General features: G+C 43.9%; 1 protein-coding gene across 1 annotated transcript; it reads left to right on the plus strand.

Annotated features, from left to right (window-relative positions):
- Nucleotides 1-276: 276 nt before the first annotated feature.
- On the plus strand, nucleotides 277-16,366 carry LOC146391715 (uncharacterized). The gene is made up of 2 exons (XM_084922889.1): nucleotides 277-2,466; nucleotides 15,890-16,366. Exons 1-2 carry the CDS (start codon nucleotides 364-366, stop codon nucleotides 16,364-16,366), a joined length of 2,580 nt encoding a protein of 859 aa, XP_084779015.1. The 5' UTR covers nucleotides 277-363.
- The last annotated feature ends 5,900 nt before the right edge of the window (nucleotides 16,367-22,266 follow it).

The raw sequence follows: 22,266 nt of genomic DNA on the forward strand, positions 1-22,266 counted from the left end.
TTTAGTTTGTTTTTAGTTTTAGCTATTTTAGGGGGATATCTGTGTGTGCAGGTGACTATTACTGTGCATAATTATTAGGCAACTTAACAAAAAACAAATATATACCCATTTCAATTATTTATTTTTACCAGTGAAACCAATATAACATCTCCACATTCACAAGTATACATTTCTGACATTCAAAAACAAAACAAAAACAAATCAGCGAACAATATAGCCACCTTTCAGATTGTGCGCATGCGCCAACCAGCGTGCAGCCTGTTACAGTTGCTCCTGCTTTTTCTCTTAGTTTAGCTCTTTTTTCTTACGTATTCTTTTTTTTCTGACTTGTATTTTCATCCGTTTATTATCTTTTACTCAATCATGTGGATTGAGAGAGTTTTTGTTCTTCTGGTGGCCGTGGAACTGTTACTTTTATCAAGGAACGGGACCGCGGCACATCTCCTACACTCACGGACTGTTTACTCCAGAGATCAGCTGATCGCCCTGATGCCGGCCGGCTCGCTGGCCAGGCCCGCAGAAGTACCAGCTGAAATTTGGAGGAAAACACATCGGGGATGCAGAGGTCAAAGACAGAAGAGAAGAAAGAAGGAGACGGTGAGACAGCGGAGGCTCGAAGCGAGGAGGACGTATAAACCGTGTCTGCCGTCTATCGTAATGGGAAATGTGCGATCGTTGGCAAATAAAATCGACGAGCTCTCAGCACTGGTACGGAGTCAGAGGGAATACCGAGAGTGTAGCCTGATGTGTTTCACTGAATCATGGATGCACCAGGACATTCCCGATGAGAATGCTTCCGTGGAAGGCTTCCACACTGTTCGGGCGGACAGGGACAGCATCGCTAGCGGTAAGCGGAAAGGAGGTGGGCTTGCTGTTTTAGTTAACAACCGGTGGTGTAACCCTGCCAACATAACAATCAAAGAAAAGATTTGTTGCCCGGACATTGAACTGTGTGCTGTTGGACTCAGGCCGTATTATTTACCCAGGGAATTCTGTCACGTCGTCTTGGTGGCTGTTTATGTTCCTCCCTCTGCTAACCCCACAGCTGCATGTGACACTATCCACTCTGCCATAGCCCGGTTACAGACTCAGCACCCGAGTGCCTTTATTGTGATCTCGGGTGACTTCAACCATGTATCACTGGACAATACACTAACAACATTCAGACAATATGTGGACTGTCCCACCAGGGGAGAGAAAATTTTAGACTTACTGTATGCTAACGTCAAGGATGCATACAGCTCCTCCTCCCTCCCCCCACTTGGTAGGTCAGATCATAACCTGATTCACCTCACCCCCCGCTATGTGCCAATTGTGAGGAGGGAACCTGTGACCACCAGGACTATTAGGAGGTGGTCAGAGGAGGCCTTAGCGGAACTACAGGGCTGTTTCGAGGTGACCAACTGGGAAACACTCTGTGAGCCTCACGAAGAGGACATCAATGGGCTTACTGAGTGTATCACAGACTACATAACTTTCTGCACCGACTCCATTGTTCCAGCTCAGACTGTTCATTGTTACCCAAATAACAAGCCGTGGGTGACTAAGGACATCAAAGCCCTCCTCAACAACAAGAAGAGGGCTTTCAGAGGGGGCAATAAAGAGGAGGTGAGGAAGGTCCAGGTGTTACTAAAGGACAAGATCAGAGAGGCTAAGGACAATTACAGGAGGAAGCTGGAGTGGAAACTCCAGCAGAACAGCATGAGAGAGGTGTGGAGGGGCATGAAGACCATCACTGGATTCAGGCCAACCAACAGCAGGGGAGCTGAGGGAGGTGAGAATAGAGCTAACGAGTTGAATCTGTTTTTCAATAGATTCGACACCACAGTGTCTGCTCCCACCCCCACAACCTCACCTGTAGTCAGCCTGGAATCCAGAGCCACACCACTGTGCCAGCCTCTCTCTTCACATGGCGCTGTTGCCTCCTGTGAGATTCCTGACACCCCTCCCCCACCCATCACCTTCACTCAATACCAGGTTGAGATGCAAATGAGGAGACTTCACTCAGGCAAGTCTGCTGGACCAGACGGAGTGAGTCCCCTCGTCCTCAAGACCTGTGCCCCCCAGCTGTGTGGAGTCTTTCATAAACTGTTTATGCTGAGTCTGAGTCTGCAGAGGGTCCCAGTGATGTGGAAGACATCATGCCTCGTCCCTGTACCAAAGACGCCACGTCCCAGTGGCCCCCAGGATTACAGGCCCGTGGCACTGACCTCCCACATCATGAAGACCCTGGAAAGGCTCATCCTGGACCAGCTGCGACCCATAGTAAGACCACACCTGGATCCCCTTCAGTTCGCTTATCAGCCTCGTCTTGGAACTGAGGACGCCATCATCTACCTGCTCAATCGTGTCTACACCCATCTGGACCAGCCGGCGAGCACTGTGAGGGTCATGTTTTTTGACTTTTCTAGTGCTTTCAATACCATCAGGCCGACCATCCTGGGTAATAAGTTAGCAGCGATGCAGGTGGATGCTTCTCTGGTGTCCTGGATTGTTAATTACCTGACAGGAAGACCACAATATGTACGTCTCCCACAGTGTGTGTCTGACAAGGTGATCAGCAACACAGGGGCACCACAGGGGACTGTCCTCTCCCCCTTCCTCTTCACCCTCTAGACCACAGACTTCAGCCACTGCACAGAGACCTGCCATCTTCAGAAGTTTTCTGATGACTCTGCGGTGGTTGGATGCATCAGCAGGGATGATGAGACAGAGTACCGGGCTGTGGTCGACTCCTTTGTCACGTGGTGTGAGCAGAATCATCTGCAGCTCAACGTGGCAAAGACCAAGGAACTGATCGTGGACTTCAGGAAGACCAGGAAACACTTGACCCCTGTTTCAATCCAGGGGGTCAGTGTTGACATTGTGGAGGACTATAAATACCTTGGAGTACACATTGACAATAAACTGGACTGGGCTAAAAACACCACAGCACTTTACAGGAGTCAGAGTCGTCTCTATTTTTTGAGGCGACTGAGGTCCTTCAACATCTGCCAGAAAATGCTCAGGATTTTCTATGAGTCTGTTGTGGCCAGTGCGATCCTCTATGCTGTTGTATGCTGGGGGAGCAGGCTGAGGGTCGCAGATGCCAACAGACTTAATAAACTAATCCGTAAGGCCAGTAATGTTGTGGGGATGGAGCTGGACTCTCTCAAGGTGGTGTCGGAGAGGCGGATGCTGTCCAAGATAAAGACAATGTTGGATAACACCTCCCACCCACTCCATGACATGCTGGTCAGTCACAGGAGCACGTTCAGTGAGAGACTGAGATTACCGAAAAGCACCACTGAACGACACAGGAAATCTTTCCTGCCTGTGGCCATCTCCCTGTACAACGCATCCACTTAACACACTGGTTACTGCTACAACTACACGTTTCTTTTCCAGCTATTTATTTATGAGTGACTTATGTATGTATATATATATGTATATATTGTACTATTCTTAGTTAGCGTATTGTCTGTCTTGTCTTAATGTTGGTTTATAATGGAGCACTGTAACAAAAAATAATTTCCCCCAGGGATTAATAAAGTATTCTGATTCTGATTCTGATTTCTTTGCAAGGACACTCAAAAGCCTGCCATCCATGGATTCTGTCAGTGTTTTGATCTGTTCACCATCAACATTGCGTGCAGCAGCAACCACAGCCTCCCAGACACCGTTCAGAGAGGTGTACTGTTTTCCCTCCTTGTAAATCTCACATTTTATGATGGACCACAGGTTCTCAATGGGGTTCAGATCAGGTGAACAAGGAGGTCATGTCATTAGTTTTTCTTCTTTTATACCCTTTCTTGCCAGCCACGCTGTGGAGTACTTGGACGCGTGTGATGGAGCATTGTCCTGCATGAAAATCATGTTTTTCTTGAAGGATGCAGACTTCTTCCTGTACCACTGCTTGAAGAAGGTGTCTTCCAGAAACTGGCAGTAGGACTGGGAGTTGAGCTTGACTCCATCCTCAACCCGAAAAGGCCCCACAAGCTCATCTTTGATGATACCAGCCCAAACCAGTACTCCACCTCCACCTTGCTGGCGTCTGAGTCGGACTGGAGCTCTCTGCCCTTTACCAATCCAGCCACGGGCCCATCCATCTGGCCCATCAAGACTCACTCTCATTTCATCAGTCCATAAAACCTTAGAAAAATCAGTCTTGAGATATTTCTTGGCCCAGTCTTGACGTTTCAGCTTGTGTGTCTTGTTCAGTGGTGGTCGTCTTTCAGCCTTTCTTACCTTGGCCATGTCTCTGAGTATTGCACACCTTGTGCTTTTGGGCACTCCAGTGATGTTGCAGCTCTGAAATATGGCCAAACTGGTGGCAAGTGGCATCTTGGCAGCTGCACGCTTGACTTTTCTCAGTTCATGGGCAGTTATTTTGCACCTTGGTTTTTCCACACGCTTCTTGCGACCCTGTTGACTATTTTGAATGAAACGCTTGATTGTTCGATGATCACGCTTCAGAAGCTTTGCAATTTTGAGACTGCTGCATCCCTCTGCAAGATATCTCACTATTTTTGACTTTTCTGAGCCCGTCAAGTCCTTCTTTTGACCCATTTTGCCAAAGCAAAGGAAGTTGCCTAATAATTATGCACACCTGATATAGGGTGTTGATTCAATTCAATTCAATTCAATTTTATTTATATAGCGCCAAATCACAACAAAAGTCGCCTCAAGGCGCTTCATAGATACAGAGAAAAACCCAACAATCATATGACCCCCTATGAGCAAGCACTTTGGCGACAGTGGGAAGGAAAAACTCCCTTTTAACAGGAAGAAACCTCCGGCAGAACCAGGCTCAGGGAGGGGCGGCCATCTGCTGCGACCGGTTGGGGTGAGAGAAGGAAGACAGGATAAAAGACATGCTGTGGAAGAGAGACAGAGGTTAATAACAGATATGATTCAATGCAGAGAGGTCTATTAATACATAGTGAGTGAGAAAGGTGACTGGAAAGGAAAAACTCAATGCATCTTGGGAATCCCCCGGCAGCCTACGTCTATTGCAGCATAACTAAGGGAGGATTCAGGGTCACCTGGTCCAGCCCTAACTATATGCTTTAGCAAAAAGGAAAGTTTTAAGCCTAATCTTAAAAGTAGAGATAGTTTCTGTCTCCCGAATCCAAACTGGAAGCTGGTTCCACAGAAGAGGGGCCTGAAAACTGAAGGCTCTGCCTCCCATTCTACTTTTAAATACTCTAGGAACAACAAGTAGGCCTGCAGAGCGAGAGCGAAGTGCTCTAATAGGGTGATATGGTACTACAAGGTCATTAAGATAAGATGGGGCCTGATTATTTAAGACCTTGTATGTGAGGAGCAGGATTTTGAATTCAATTCTGGATTTAACAGGAAGCCAATGAAGGGAAGCCAAAACAGGAGAAATATGCTCTCTCCTTCTAGTCCCTGTCAGTACTCTTGCTGCAGCATTTTGGATTAGCTGAAGGCTTTTCAGTGAGTTTTTTGGACATCCTAATAATAATGAATTACAGTAGTCCAGCCTGGAAGTAATAAATGCATGAACTAGTTTTTCAGCGTCACTCTGAGACAGGATATTTCTAATTTTAGAGATGTTGCGCAAATGGAAGAAAGCAGTTTTACATATTTGTTTAATATGTGCGTTGAAGGACATGTCCTGGTCAAAAATGACTCCAAGGTTCCTCACAACGTTACTGGAGGCCAAGGTAATGCCATCCAGAGTATGAATCTGGTTAGATACCATATTTCTAAGATTTTCAGGGCCGAGTACAATAACCTCAGTTTTATCTGAATTAAGAAGCAGAAAGTTAGCGGCCATCCAGGTCTTTATGTCTTTAAGACATTCCTGCAGTTTAACTAATTGGTGTGTGTTATCTGGCTTCATGGACAGATAGAGCTGGGTGTCATCTGCATAGCAGTGAAAATGTATGCTATGTCTTCTAATGATGCTGCCTAAGGGAAGCATGTATAATGTAAACAGAATTGGTCCTAGCACTGAACCCTGTGGAACTCCATAATTAACCTCAGTGTGTGAAGAGGACTCTCCATTTACATGCACAAATTGGAGTCTATTAGATAGATATGATACAAACCACTGCAGTGCAGTACCTGTAATACCTACAGCATGTTCTAATCGCTCTAATAGGATATTATGGTCAACAGTATCGAACGCTGCACTGAGGTCTAGCAGGACAAGCACAGAGATGAGTCCACTGTCAGAGGCCATAAGAAGATCATTTGTAACCTTCACTAAAGCTGTTTCTGTGCTGTGATGAGCTCCGAAACCTGACTGAAACTCTTCAAATAAACCATTCCTCTGCAGATGATCTGTTAGCTGTTTGACAACTACTCTTTCAAGGATTTTTGATATGAAAGGAAGGTTGGAGATTGGCCTATAATTAGCTAAGACTGCTGGGTCTAGAGATGGCTTTTTGAGTAAAGGTTTAACTACAGCCAGCTTGAAGGCCTGTGGTACATAGCCGATTATTAGAGATAGGTTGATCATATTTAAGATCGAAGAATTAATCAATGGCAGGACTTCTTTGAGCAGTTTTGTAGGAATGGGGTCTAAAAGACACGTTGATGGTTTGGAGGAAGTAATTATTGAAGTTAACTCAGAAAGATCAATTGGAGAAAAAGAGTCTAACTTAACATCAATGGTACTAAGAATAGCTGTAGATAATATTACATCTGTGGGATGATTACTGGTAATTTTTTCTCTAATGATAAAAATTTTATTTGTGAAGAAGTTCATGAAGTCATTACTAGTTAACGTTAAAGGGATGGTTGGCTCAACAGAGCTCTGACTCTTTGTCAGCCTGGCTACAGTGCTGAAGAGAAACCTGGGGTTGTTCTTATTTTCTTCAATCAGTGATGAATAGTAAGATGTTCTGGCTTTGCGGAGGGCTTTCTTATAAAGCAGCAAACTATTTCTCCAGGCTAAATGATGATCCTCTAAATTTGTGACACGCCATTTCCTCTCCAGATTACGAGTCATCTGCTTTAGGGTACGTGTTTGAGAATTATACCACGGAGTCAGGTACTTCTGATTAGAGACCTTAGTTTTCACTGGAGCTACAGTATCCAGAGTCGTACGTAGTGAGGAGGTGAAATTATTAACAAGATAATCGACCTCTGTTGGGGTAGCGTTCAGATAGCTGCTCTGCTCTGTGTTGGTACAGGGCATTGAAGATGATAACAGTGGGTGGATTATATTCTTAAACTTAGTTACAGCGCTTTCAGAAAGACATCTACTTTGATAAAATCTACTCTCCACCGCTGTGTAATCAATTATTGTAAATGTAAATGTTATCAGGAAATGATCAGACAGGAGAGGGTTTTCAGGAAACACTGTTAAATGTTCAGTTTCTATGCCATATGTTAAAACAAGATCTAGAGTGTGACTAAAGTGGTGGGTGGGTTCTTTTACATTTTGAGAGAAGCCAATTGAGTCTAATAACAGACTAAATGCCATGTTGAGGCTGTCATTTTTAGCATCTACATGGATGTTAAAATCACCCACAATAATTATTTTATTTGAGCTCAGAACTAAATTAGATATAAAGTCTGAGAAATCAGACAGAAACTCTGTGTAAGGCCCAGGTGGACGATAGATGATAACAAGTAAGACTGGTTTCTGAGTTTCACAGCTGGGGTGGACAATGTTAAGCATCAGGCTTTCAAATGAATTAAAAGTCTGTCTTGGTCTTTCATTAATTAATAGGCTGGTGTGAAAAATTGCTGCCACACCGCCCCCTCGGCCTGTGCTTCGAGGTTTCTGGTAGTTAGAATGACTCGGGGGTGTTGATTCATTTAAACTAACATAATCATCCTGCTGCAACCAGGTTTCTGTAAGGCAGAGTAAATCAATTTGTTGATCAATTATTAAGTCATGTACTAACAGAGACTTGGAGGAGAGAGACCTAATATTTAATAATCCACATTTCACTGTTTTACTCTTTGGTTCAGATGTGGATACTGTATTGTTCTTTCTTTTTGATTGTTTATGTTTAAGTTGTTTGTTGCTGGTTTTTAGTTTGTTTTTTGTCTTTTTGGAAGCTGACACAGTCTCTATGGAGATGGGTTTTTGGGGGGGTAGCAGGAGGAGAGAAGCTGCAGAGAGGCGTGTAAGACTGCAACTCTGCTTCCTGGTCCCAACTCTGGATAGTCATATTTTGGGGGGTTTAATAAATTTGTCCATATTTCTAGAAATGAGAGCTGCTCCATCCAAAGTGGGATGGATGCCGTCTCTCCTAACAAGACCAGGTTTCCTCCAGAAGGTTTGCCAATTATCTATGAAGCCCACATCGTTTCTGGGACACCACTCAGACAGCCAGCAATTTAAGGAGAACATGCGGCTAAACATGTCACTCCTGGTCTGATTGGGGAGGGGACCAGAGAAAACTACAGAGTCCGACATTGTTTTAGCAAAGTTGCACATCGATTCAATATTGATTTTAGTGACCTCCGATTGGCGTAACCGGGTGTCATTACTGCCGACGTGAATTATGATTTTACTGAATTTACGTTTACCCTTAGCCAGCAGTTTTAAATTTCCTTCAATGTCGCCTGCTCTGGCCCCTGGAAGACAATTGACTGTGGTTGCCGGTGTCTCTAGCTTCACATGTCTGAGAACAGAATCACCAATTACCAGAGTTTGACCCCCGGCGGGTGTGTCACCAAGTGGGGAAAAACGGTTAGACACATGAACGGGTTGGTGGTGTACCTGGGGCTTCTGTTTAGGACTATGCTTCCTCCTCACCGTGACCCAGCCGCCCTCTTTCCCCAGCTGCTTGGGGTCTGCCGGGGAACAGCTAGCGGGGCCTACGCTATCTTCGGCTGCACCAGCTACAGGGGCCTGGCTAGCTACGGGTGAATGAAGGGTGCGAAGCCGAGTCTCCAATTCAGTAATCCTGGCCTCCAGAGCTGCAAATATGCTACATTTGTTACAGATATCATTACTGCTAAAGGAGGCCGAGGAGTAACTAAACATCTGACACAATGAGCAAGAAAGTGCAAGAGGGAGAGGTGAAGTAGCCATGGTGCTAACGAGTCGGCTACGAGCTAAGCTAAGCTAGCGAAACAGTACAGAGACAGTGAGTGAATACTTTGGCTATAAATTAGGTAGTGAGTACACAGAAAGTGTGCTTCGGATGAAGCACGTGAAGATTATACTATGAAAGAAGAATGTATTTAAAAGTTGTTAATTAAATTGCTAAGCAAATAAGCTACTCAGAAACACCACTGTGTTTGAGCAGGAACAGGAAGTGATACTCTACCGCAGAGCGAGCGAACACCAATTGATGTCATTAGACCACACCCCTTCTCATTACAGAGATGCACATCACCTAATATGCTTAATTGGTAGTAGGCTTTCGAGCCTATACAGCTTGGAGTAAGACAACATGCATGCAGAGGATGATGTGGACAAAATACTCATTTGCCTAATAATTCTGCACTCCCTGTATTGTGAGGTGAAGCACTCGCCGATCCTCTTCTCCATCTCCCTTCATTCATTTTGGCCTTTTAAACAAAGGAACCAACGTTTTGTAGAGGAGTGAAGTGAAGTTTTCGATGTTTCTTCGTCAACTGTCGTTTGTCCTGCACAGAGATGCTGCTGTAGATGTGTCTCTAGCTGTGTCTGGATACAATGAAACATGCTGTAACTAAGTGCTTGTGTTGCACAGTTCTACTGAACATTCCATTTCATGCATGCTCCGCCCACATGGTCAGGAATGTCAGGTGCTGCATCTCCAAATGCTGCTCCCGTTGCCTAGCAATAACAGCTGTTTACTTTTTGGGGTCTGGTTCATTGTTTAATAAAGAAAACATGTCCAAGTATTGGGTGCTGAGGCTCAGCGCATATTCTAGCCTGCTGTGTGGGTGGGCAGCTAGAAATCACTGGTGGGCAACATGAGTGAGGAGAAAACTGGAGCAGCCAAGCAGGGAGCTGCAGGTTGCTGGTTTGAGTCTCTGTTCAGATGCTGGTGTCTCCTCTCTCTGAGATGTCTGCAAACAGTCCCAGATAAAACAATAAGGATAATAAACAAACACGTGACTAAAATAACAATTATGACTCTGATGTGTTTCATGTGTAGCAGGATGGCCTCTATACAGCAGTCGCTGCAAGCATCCACATCGCCACACTTACGTTTCTTTAAGCAGGCGTGCTGGGCTCCTCCTAAGGAAAGTTTGAAACTTCATTTCCTTCATGCTGGTGAACTTTTTACCAAATATTTTCATCAAAGCTTCTCCATCACTGACAGGGATTGTTTGGATCTTCACACTCATCTCCACCAACCCTAAAAAATGAGTCTCACTTTGCTCATATAATGCCAGGAGTGTCTCCATATTCCACAAAAGTCTATGCAAATATGTAACAGTATCCCATATTCATAGAAATATTATTGATATTATAACAAAAGCTGTCACCAGCAAAATTGTCCCAAGTGCTTTTTTAAACAGGATTTTCAACCAGAGGATTTCCCTATAGCTTAATTTTTTTTCAATATTTTGTACACAACAACAGAATCATTTCAGAAAAACTCAAAATGACTGGTGTCAATATTATTTGCCCCACAAAAAAGGTCAAATATAAAAAAAATATTGCAAATATTGCACAGTGAAAAGGCACTACAGCTCAGTTGTTCCCACTCGCCTTTGTCCTCCTGTCTCCCCTCCCTCTCCCCTCCAACGAGGAGTTAAACAGTTTGATGGCGTGTGGGACAAAGGAGTTTTTAAGCCTGTTGGTTCTTGACTTTGAGAGAAGCAACCTGTCGCTGAATAGGCTCCTCTGATTATTTACGAGCACGTGCAGAGGATGCCCAGCATTTTCCATAATGTCCATCAGTTTCTTTAATGTCCTTTTCTCTGCCACTGTCACCAAAGTGTCCAGCTTCATGCCGACCACAGAGCCAGCCTTCCTGATTGGTTTTTCCAGCCTGGATGAGTCCTTTGCTGTGCTGCTCCCCCAGCACACCACAGCATAGAACAGTACTCCTGCAACCACCGACTGATAAAACATCCTCAGGAGCTTCCTGCAGATGTTGAAGGACCTCAGCCTTCTGAGGAAGTACAGTCTGCTTTGGCCTTTTATGTACAGGTGCTGCGTGTTGCATGACCAAACAAAACTTTCAGTGCACTGTGAAAGTAAACAAACAAACAGACAGGAAGGCCTAGTTAGGACATATCTAAGCATGCTCTTCATCTTGGAAGGGTAATTCAAACCAAAACTAATTGGCAGGTTCAACTTGGTAACAAAAGAAAATGCCTCAGCCAGATAAATCCCCAAAACATTCATCCATCAGCCACACACACCACATAACACTGCTGTTCTATTAGATAATGAGTTTCTTCCCATGTAAGCAGGTGTGTGTCATGGTAAAACCTCCCCCACACATCAGAACCCAGAATCTATTAGTGCCACCCATTTTAAACCCTCTCTACAGCATTCTGTTTACACCTGCTATCATTCAATCATCTTTCCTAACATAATACTAGTCCACTAGTTTACATATCACCTCTCATCCCACTAAGTGAACTGGACAAGATGATAAAACAGAAAGGCATGCTTAAGATGTTATCTGGTCTTCATTGCATGTGTATATGTCTTAATAGGATTAATGCATTTTCTGTTTGTGTGTGTGATTTTTGTGTGCCTCTCCTCCTTGCAGTGTTTCAGACACTTTTCAATTCTCCACTCAAAGGCAGTCGCTTTTCCTCCCCAGGTTCCTTAGCCCAATTTGATCTCCCACACTAAACAACAGCGTTCTTCCATGTCTCCTCCCCCTCCTTCCACTGAAGTCTCGTCTCCCCCCTTGCAGCAGTCCATTGCATCTCCATCCATCCAGTCATGATGATGGTGTTTTCTCCTTGCTGATGCCTTTTGCACATACTGCTGTTGCTGCTGGACCCCTCGCTGCTCAGGATACTGCTGTTGTCTCTTGACCTGCCATGTTGTTGCTTTTGGATCTGCATTTCGCGACAGTCAAGTGGAGGGTGCGTCTGTCCTCTCAGTAAGTGAGTGAGACAGTAGACAGTGGTGAGGAGGGCTGTGCGAAAGCAAAAACACATAAATATGCCTGACACCCGTAAACGAAGCAGCATCTGGCTGCAGTTTAAAGACTTTTTTGTCTGTCTTGGTCTTGGTCTCGTCTCGACTTCGTCTCATCTTGGTCTTGGTCTCGGTCTCGGTCTTGGTCTCGTCTCGACTTCGTCTCGACTTGTTCTTAGTCTTGTCTTGGTCTCGATACCCTCTGGTCTTGGTCTTGGTTTAGGCGGTCTTGACTGCAAGTCTAGTTGCACCAGTGGTGCCATGAGCAGTATCTATCTTTTATTTTTTTATTATTTATTATTAATCCTTTATTTATCCAGGTAAAAAATCTCATTGAGATTAAAAATCTCATTTCCAAGAGAGACCTGGCATCATGGCAACAAAAGTCACATACCACATAGGTATATAACATTTAAAACAAATACAATATCCCATACAAACATGTGTAAAATATACAATAACAGATCAAATTAAGAGTACATTAAAAACAATCACACTGAGTAAAAGAGCTGTTCTCTCGTTCCTTTAAGACAGACTTAAACTCTCCCAAGGTAACCAATTCTGATAATTTCAGTTCCTTCTGCAGATTATTCCAGGAAGCAGGGGCAGCGTATTTAAAAGCCCTTTTCCCCAATTCTGTTCTGATTTTTGGGACAATCAATTGTATGATTTTGTTCGAACGAAGGTTGTATTGGTTGTGGTTTTTACACATATAAACACATAAATAAGATGGAACCAGCCCAAGGAGAGATTTATAGATAAAGATCAACCAATGGGAGAGTCTGCGAATATGCAAAGATGGACATTTAGCAGCAGCATACAAAGAACAATGATGTACATAATTTCCATAGCCAGTAATAAAACGTAAAGCACAATGGTACACAGTATCCAACCTCTTTAGGCAGTGGGCAGGTGCATTCATAAAAAGCAGGTCACCATAATCCAATAAAGGTAAAAAGGTTGCATGAATCAAATGTTTTCTCACTTGGAGGGAGAAACAGGATTGGTTTCTAAAAAAGTAACCTAGTTTTAGTTTTAACTTCGACACAAGCCTTTGAATGTGAGTCTTAAATGACAAATTCTGATCTATAATGATCCCTAGATACTTGTAAGATGTGACCATTTCAATTTCAGATCCTTGAATTGTTTTAATCTTAGGAGATGTAGCTAACAACTCTTTGCCATTTGAGAATAACATGAGCTTGGATTTCTCTGGATTTAACACCAACTTAAGTTGAGTTAAATGGGACTGAACGACATCAAAGGCAGACTGCAGAAATTGCAGGGTTTGTGCTATTGAAGGGGATGAACAATAAATTGGTCTTGGTTTAGGCGGTCTTGACTGCAAGTCTAGTTGCACCAGTGGTGCCATGAGCAGTATCTATCTTTTATTTTTTTATTATTTATTATTAATCCTTTATTTATCCAGGTAAATAATAGTCGCCTTGAGGCGACTTTTGTTGTGATTTGGCGCTATATAAATAAAATTGAATTGAATTGAATTGAATTAAATAATTGTATCATCTGCATAAAGATGAAATGCTGCATTTGACAAATTATCACAAAGGTTGTTTATGTAAAGAGAAAATAGCAATGGCCCTAATATGGAGCCCTGCAGAACTCCTTTGGATACTGGGAGAAAAGAGGAAGAAGACCCAGCAGCATGGACACACTGTTTTCTTGCTGACAAGTAATTTGAAAACCAACTTACAGCATTTACAGATAGACCAATATTGTTTAGTCTATTTAATAAAATAGCATGGTCAACTGTATCAAAAGCCTTTGACAAGTCAAGAAAAAGAGCAGCACAGTATTTTTTGCAGTCCATCGAATCAACAATGTCATTAACCACTTTAATAGCAGCAGTTATTGTGCTGTGTTGTTTTCTGAATCCTGACTGATGTTGGGAAAGAACTGAATTTTTGTCCAAAAAGTCTTTCAGTTGTTCACTAATGAACTTTTCTAGAACTTTTGCTAGAACACACAATTTAGATATGGGCCTGTAATTATTAACATCTGAAGGATCACCTCCTTTCAGCAAAGGGAGAACATAGGCAGATTTCCATATTACAGGGATCTCACTGTTCGAGAGGCTAAGATTAAAAATGTAAGTTATTGGTTCTGCTATAAAATCTGCAGCCAACTTAAGAAAATAGGGATCAAGTTGATCTGGTCCTGCAGATTTATTTAGATCCAACAGATTTAAAGCCCTGTGGACCTCAAAAACATTTAGCGGAGAAAAACTGAAGGGTTTGACCACAGATTCAGTTTGAGCGGTTGCAGAGAGAGCCTCTTGTTGATTAAGCTGTTTTAAATCTGGATATAAAGATTCAAATAGAGATCCTGAAGAAACAAAATGCTCATTAAAGCAGTTTAGAATGTCGCATTTCTCTGTTAAAGTGCAGGAGTCTTTTACAACAAAAGTTGGCATCTCATTTGTAGTTATGTCCCCATAAGAAGATTTTATTATTTTCCAGAATTTTTTAGGATCGTTCAAATGTTTAGTAGTATTTGAAAGATAGAATTCTGATTTGGCCTTTTTAATTAAGGAAGTTGAACGGTTTCTGAGCTGTCTAAAAATCAGCCAATCCGCTTCGGATTTAGTTTTTCTGGCCTTAGCCCAGGCAGCATCCCTTTTTTTGAGTAGACTGGAGAGCTGAGGAGAAAACCAAGGGTTGTTTCTGCATTTTACTCTAAATTTGCGGATAGGGGCATGTTTATTTATAATTTTGATAAAAGTATCATAAAAATAATTCCATGCCAGCTCAAGATCAGTTATCAGGTAGATTCTACTCCAGTTATAGTCCCATAAGTCATGAAAGAAAGCTTGCTCACAGAAATGCTTAAAATCTCGTTTAAAAGCTATCTGTGGCCTTGATTTTGGGAGCTTCGATTGTCTGACTACAGCTACCACACAGTGGTCACTGATATCATTTGCGAAAACCCCAGTGTGAGAATATTTATACGGCATATTAGTTAAAAATAAATCAATAAGTGATGACTTTTCTGGGCATTTAAGATTTGGACGAGTTGTGCTGTAAATTAGTTGTGTGAGATTATATGAATCACACATGGATTTAAAACTGTTTGAGGCAGAGGACAACCAGTCCCAGTTGAAATCTCCGGCCAGCACAATTTCATTAAAATCTAAAGTAGATAGTTTTTCACTAAGTGAAACTAAAGCCTCACTACTAGCTGAGGGGGGTCTATAACAGCCCACAATGGTAATAAAATAGCCCTTGAAAAGTTGGAGCTTGAGGGCAAGAAGTTCAAACTGTTTACAAACAGATACCGATGAATCGACAGTAACATGGAATTTGCTTTTTACATAAATTGCAACACCGCCACCCTTTCTGGGGCGGTCGCAACGGAAAAGATTATAGCCCGTTATTGCAATGTCTTTGTCAGTAATTGATTTAGTAAGCCAGGTTTCTGATAATATAAGAATATCAGTATCTAACTCTTTCATCCAAATTTTCACAAAATCAAGTTTGGGAAGAAGACTTCTGACATTTAAATGAGTGATACCAAGACCTGTTCGAGTTTTGAAATCACAAGGAGTACTTAAGCATTTGCAATCTGGACCGGGATTAGGTTGCACATTTCCAGATAAAAGAAGCAGAAGAACAATAAAACATTTTCTTTTCACAGATTTTTTCTGTAGGATTACAGACTGATTTCTCTTAGTGCCCGATCTCTTTGGGGGGTGAGAGGATTGGGAAATAAACCAGTAATATGGAATGAATAAATCAGTTAAATCAGTTGAAATGAGATCTCTGCTGATGATCACATTTGAGAAACTTCTAAAAGATGTAAAATCCCACCTTGTTCCCTTTGAGAGGAGTAAGAAGTATGGTGTCTCTTGCTCCACAGACTGTTCCTGCACCTCATGTAGACAAAAAGCGGTCTTCATTACAGGGTGGTTCTGGGAATGTACCAGGGCCAGGTGGCGAAGCAGACCATCGTCCGCCGACGGGCTGTCGTGACCTTCTTGCTCGTGGGAGGCTGAGTCATCAAAAGGGTAACTGGCGACCACAGTGCCACCATGCAGGCCCCCTGACAGCACAAATCCCCTCTCCTGGATCCATCTCATCACCTCCATCACCTCAGGGATATCAGCTGGATCCACGGTGGCCAGATTATAGCCAAGGGCTAATTTCCATCTGTTGTCCGGAGACTGTAGTTTGGGTACAGCAGGTGGAGGCCCAGGCAGCCGAGGTGGAGGCCCAGGCAGCCAAGATGGGGGCCCAGGCAGCCGCGTTGGTGGCCAAGGCCGCCGAGGTGGAGGCCCAGGCAGCCGAGGTGGAGGTCCGAGCAGCTGGGGTGGAAGCCCAGGCAGCTGAGGTGTAGGCCCAGGTAGCCAAGATTGAAAACCAGGCAGCAGAGGTGGAGACCCAGGCAGCCGAGGTGGAGGACTGAGCAGTTGAGGTGGAAGCCCAGCTAGCTGAAATGAAGGCCCAGGCAGCCAAGATTGAAACCCAGGCAGCCGAGGTGGAGGCCCAGGCAGCCGAGGTGGAGGCCCAGGCAGCTGAGGTGGAGGCCCAGGCAGCTGAGGTGGAGGACTGAGCAGTTGAGGTGGAAGCCCAGCTAGCTGAAATGAAGGCCCAGGCAGCCAAGATTGAAACCCAGGCAGCCGAGGTGGAGGCCCAGGCAGCCGAGGTGGAGGCCCAGGCAGCCGAGGTGGAGGCCCAGGCAGCTGAGGTGGAGGCCCAGGCAGCTGAGGTGGAAGCCCAAGCAGCTGAAATGGAGGCCCAGGCAGCTGAAATGGAGGCCCAGGCAGCTGAAATGGAGGCCCAGGCAGCTGAAATGGAGGCCCAGGCAGCTGAAATGGAGGCCCAGGCAGCTGAAATGGAGGCCCAGGCAGCTGAGGCAGAAACCCAGGCAACTGAGGTGGTAACCCAAACAGCAGAAGTGGAGGCCCGGACAACAGGGGCGTAAACACTATTAGCTGAAGATGTAGCCTTACTAACTGGGACGGTGGTTGTAGCACAGTTAGTTGAGGTGGAAAGCAATGCAGAGATAGCTGTGCCCATAGGCTAACTAGGCTAATTAGTTCTAGCCAGTCCAAATCACTGATGTTTAAATTAGGTCCAGGATTTAGTTCTATATCACCTGGGGGTGGTCTAGCATGACCAAAATCCAAGAATCTTGTGAACAAAAGATGTGTACTCCATTTGGCTGGGAAAGTGGTATAATTATCCAGCTTTCTTGGACATGTCGAACTCCACAGAATATAAAAATGTATAAAAACAAAAAGACAAGTTGATGTCAAGATCCAGGGGTTTTTAGGTGGGTTTTTTGGCAAAAGCACAGGACCTGCCAAGCTGTGTGTCTGCACCCTAGCAGCCATCTTGAAAAAGTGTCCTCCAAAAAACACACACAGCTCTCATCAGCTGCTATGCCGTGGTTATTGTCACAATGTGGTGTATTTGGATCACTCAATCCTAAGTGGATATGGATATGATCCAGGATTGGATGTTTTGTCTAAAATTTGAAAGGAACAATTGTTCCTTTCCCCTTTGCTGTGTACTCTGCTGATGCTGTTTTCAAAACCTACCACACTCATGTACAGTATCAGTGTCACACTGAGATATTTCAAAGATAATAATAATACATTTTATTTGAAAGCGCCTTTCAAAACACTCAAGGTCACTGTACACATTAGAATAAAAAGCAACATAAAAGCAAGCAGTTCACACAATGGTAAAAGCATAAGACATAAACTAATAAAAGAGCAGAGTGGAGAGGTTATGTGGGATAAGCTATTTTGAACAAGTGAGTTTTGAGTTGGGACTTAAAGAGAGAGAAGGAAGAGATGTTTCTTAAATCAGGAGGTCGGGAATTCCAGAGTCGTGGAGCAGAGCAGCTGAAAGCCCTGCTCCCCATGGTGGCAAGACGGGGGGAGGGGACGGAGAGTGAAAGGGAAGAAGTAGATCTGAGACAACCAGATGGGGCGGTGATCTTAACCAGATCAGAGAGATATGGAGGGGAGAGATGATGAATAGCCTTAAATGTGTCATGGTCCTGGGTCATTTTGCCCCAGCGTTTTGTGTTTCATGATTATGTCCCTCTGTTCTAGTTATTCGGTGTCCTCCCCTCTTGTGTCCGGTTCGGGTTCTAGATTTCCTGTTTTGTTCTGAAGGTCTGTGTCTGTTGTCATTGTGTTCAGCTTGTGTCCTCCAGTCATCATGGTTATTCAGATCAGCTGTTCTCCCTCCTGTGTGCGATTACCCGATTACCTTGTGTGTGTGTATATATAGTGGGTGTCGGTCTGTGTTCGTTGTCGGCTCGTCTGCGTTCATCTGTGTATCTCTGCGTTCTATGGTGTTCCGTTCCTGTCTCTGCGTCTCTCTGCCCCGCACCCCTTTTGTATGGTCTCAGGTTTGTCATTTAGTTCTCCCAGTTTAGGTTTCTTCACTTGTTTTGTCATGCCTCACTGCCTGTTTTTGCCACTGCCACCTTGTAAATAAACCCTCACTCATATCATCAGTCGGCTGCCTGCATTTTGGGTCCTCCTTTTCCTCCACACCACACGGCTCACTCCGCCAGCCGTGACAATATGTGTGCAAGAGTATTTTGAAATTGATGCGATATTTGACCGGGAGCCAGTGAAGCTGCTGCAGGACAGGAGTGATGTGGTGGATAGAAGGGGTCCTGGTGATGATACAGGCAGCAGAGTTCTGGACGCGTTGGAGCTTGTGGATGGATTTTTGAGTATAAAAAGAACCTGAATAAATACAAATAAAGGGAAAGAGCTGTCCAAACCTCTGTCTCTGACCATCTGTGTTAACACTTGAAATGGGAAACATGTAAATGTAACAAACATGTTAAAACATAAGAAATCAGGAAGGGGCAAAAAAAGCATTTTGCTCAAAAAAGATTTAGAGCAGAAGTTTTTAAAATGAAGATATATTGCATTTATTTACAATTAAAAACACACAGAGCAGAAAGTGTGTTACTGTTTTACATCCACAGACACACAAGAAAAGAAGCAGGCAACATGAGGTCAAGTTATGGCAATTTTATTTTTGTATGTCAGTACATGTATTCAGAATAGAGTTTTTAAAAAACAAACAAACGTCCCAAGTAAAGTTTGGGGGGATTTTTGTGAAAGAAAGGTTGAGAGAGGGGGAAGGAGGAAGATGCTGCTGGGTCAGTTCTTTCTCAGCAGTCTGCTCCAGAATCCCCTCCTGTCCTCGGCTTGCTTTTCTTTTGCCTTCAGCTCTTTTAAGGTTTTGTTGAGCTGCTCCTCGGCATCTTTAAATGTTTCTTTCTGTCATGTATTGATATGGCTATGTCTTAAGGTGATGACCTTTGAACCGGATGTTGTTGTCCGGAGGAAGCCCCGTTAAGTGGCTAGTTGTAAGATGGACAGTGTTCAATAAAGCAACATAAAGACCGTGCTTTATGTCCTGATTCAATTCAGAGTGCTCTGCCTAATTTAGTAATAAGGTGGGCACACAACAATGGCGACGAGGACGACACGGACCTGAATTTGTTTTTGTGAGAAGTAGACCCAGCGGTGGCACGGTGTTAGCGAAAACTTGTCGGCTAACATGGAAAAGTCGGGTATTCAACCGTTCGCCTGCTACACTGATCCAGCTACGCGAGATGGACGCGCTGGTTAACATCCTTCGAGTTGTTTGCTTATGGGAAAGGTCTTATTTTGACGGATGATGCTACAGCCGCGATCAGACAGCGGAGACGCGCTCTTCTACTGCACATGGCCGGACAGGACGTGCAGGACGTCTTCTCCACTCTACCACAGACGGGAGAGGCGATGGATTACACCGCTGCGGTGACTGCACTCAACACTTATTTTGTTCCTCAAGTGAATGCAGCATACGCACGCCAAACTTTCCACAAATTGTCCCAAACACCAGGTGAGACTGTGCAACAATTTTGTACACGTTTGAGGCGAGCTGCAAAAGACTGTGACTTTCAAGCTGACAATGATAACCAGATACGGGACGCTATCCTGAGTAAATGCACTTCTGAATATGTACGGAGAAAGCTGCTTGAGGAGGGTCCAGGCTTAACTCTAACTCGCACGTTGGAGGTGGCTTCACACTGTGAACGCGTGGAGGAGCAGATGGCGGCGATGAGCGTCGCCGGGGAAAAGAAAGGAGAGGACACGGTCAGCCGGATTTTTACAGCAAAGAAAGAGAAGAACAACAGACCAAAAGGAAAAATGAAAGATGATAATAAAACAGACAGACAGTGTTACAGGTGTGGATATACTGACCACATGGGCAAAGATCCCAAATGCCCAGCACGAGGACAAACATGTCACAAGTGTAATGGTAAGGACCACTTTTCAAAAATGTGTCGTACAAAAAGACAAAAGAAACAAAATGTGAATGCTGTTGAACAAGATGATTATGCATTTACTGTGAATGATGATAATGTACCTGAGAAACTTACCTTTTCTGTTGGGGGAATAGAGTTGAAAATGTTAGTTGACTCTGGAGCTACAAGTAATGTGATGGGAGAAAACATATGGGAAAAGCTAAAAGCTGAAAAGATAAAATGTCACTCATATGTACCCAAAGAGCAGAGGAATTTATATGCATATTCCTCAGCACAGGCACTCACGGTTAAAGGTGCATTCAGATGTGAAATCAAGATTGGTGACAGGACTGAAGAGGCTGAATTTATTGTGAACCACTCCTGGGGAAAAAGACTGCCATAAAGTTAGGAGTGTTGAAAATAGGTGAAAATGTGGCGGCTGTCACAGATTTAAAGCACACTCTTAAAGAAAAGTATCCAAAAGTGTTCAAAGGAGTAGGAAAGCTAAACACCAAACAGATCAGCCTGTACATTGATCCAAATGTGAAACCAGTAGCACAGCCACTGAGGCGCATACCTTATCATTTGAGGGATGCAGTGGAGAAAAAGATCAATGAACTAATCGACATGGACATTATAGAACGCGTAGAAGGACCTACACCTTGGGTAAATCCTGTAGTGGTACTCCCAAAGAAATGTGACAAAGATATCAGAATGTGCTTAGACATGAGAAAAGCAAATGAGGCAATAATCAGGGAAAGATACCCCATACCCACTGTGGATGAAATTTTGCAAGGACTAAACGGCTCTGCAATCTTCACCAAACTCGATCTCAAGTGGGGATACCATCAGCTAGAGCTTACCCCGGAGTCAAGAGAGATAACTACATTTGCAGTGCACAACGGAGTATACCGGTACAAAAGGCTAATATTTGGAGTCTCATCAGCTAGTGAGCAATATCAGCATGAGATTGCCAATGCACTAGCTGGCATTGAAGGAGTTGAGAACATTTCAGATGACGTAATCATACACGCGCCAGACCAGGAAACCCATGATAAACGCCTGCATGCTGTGATGAAGAGACTCTCTGACTGTGGCCTGACACTAAACTCAGAGAAGTGTCAGTTCAACATGGACAGACTCGTGTTCATGGGAATACTGCTGACACAGAAAGGCATAGGCCCAACTGAAGAAAGAGTGAGAGCTGTGGTGGAAGCCCGAGAACCGAAGAATGCTACTGAGGTGAGAAGCTTTCTTGGACTGGTAGGCTTCAGTAGCAGGTTCATACCACAGTTTGCTACACTCTCTGAACCACTTAGACGTTTAACTCGAAAAGAAACTATGTTTACATTCGGGCCAGAACAAAAGCAAGCATTTGAAAGACTAAAGACTGAGTTAGCCAGAGCAGGTACCCTAGCCTATTTTGACAAAGAAGCCCCAACCAGAGTCATAGCAGATGCAAGCCCTGTAGGCTTGGGCGCAGTGCTAATACAAATACAGAACGGAGAAGAGGTACCAGTGTGCTACGTAAGTCGGAGTTTAACAGACTGTGAGCGAAGATATTCTCAAACAGAAAGAGAAGCCCTAGCACTGGTATGGGCATGTGAGAGACTACATCCATATGTGTATGGCAGGAAGTTTGACCTAATCACAGACCACAAGCCGTTAGAGGTCATATACAGCCAGAAATCTAAACCTTGTGCACGCATAGAAAGATGGGTTCTCAGACTGCAACCATATGACTTTAAAGTAGTGCACATCGCGGGAAAACAAAACATTGCGGATTCACTGTCAAGACTGCTGTCTGACACCACGTCAAAAGAGATACATAAGCATGAATCTGAAGAATATGTGAGATTTGTTGCAGTGAATGCTACTCCAAAAGCACTCACAACAAGAGAGGTTGAAGAAGCCTCTGCTACAGACTCAGAATTAACAGAAGTGCGAAGAGCTATTGAAAA

The sequence above is a fragment of the Perissodus microlepis genome, chromosome 3 (genome assembly GCF_051167445.1).
Source record: "Perissodus microlepis isolate ML-2025 ecotype Zambia chromosome 3, ASM5116744v1, whole genome shotgun sequence".
Lineage (NCBI taxonomy): Eukaryota > Metazoa > Chordata > Actinopteri > Cichliformes > Cichlidae > Perissodus > Perissodus microlepis.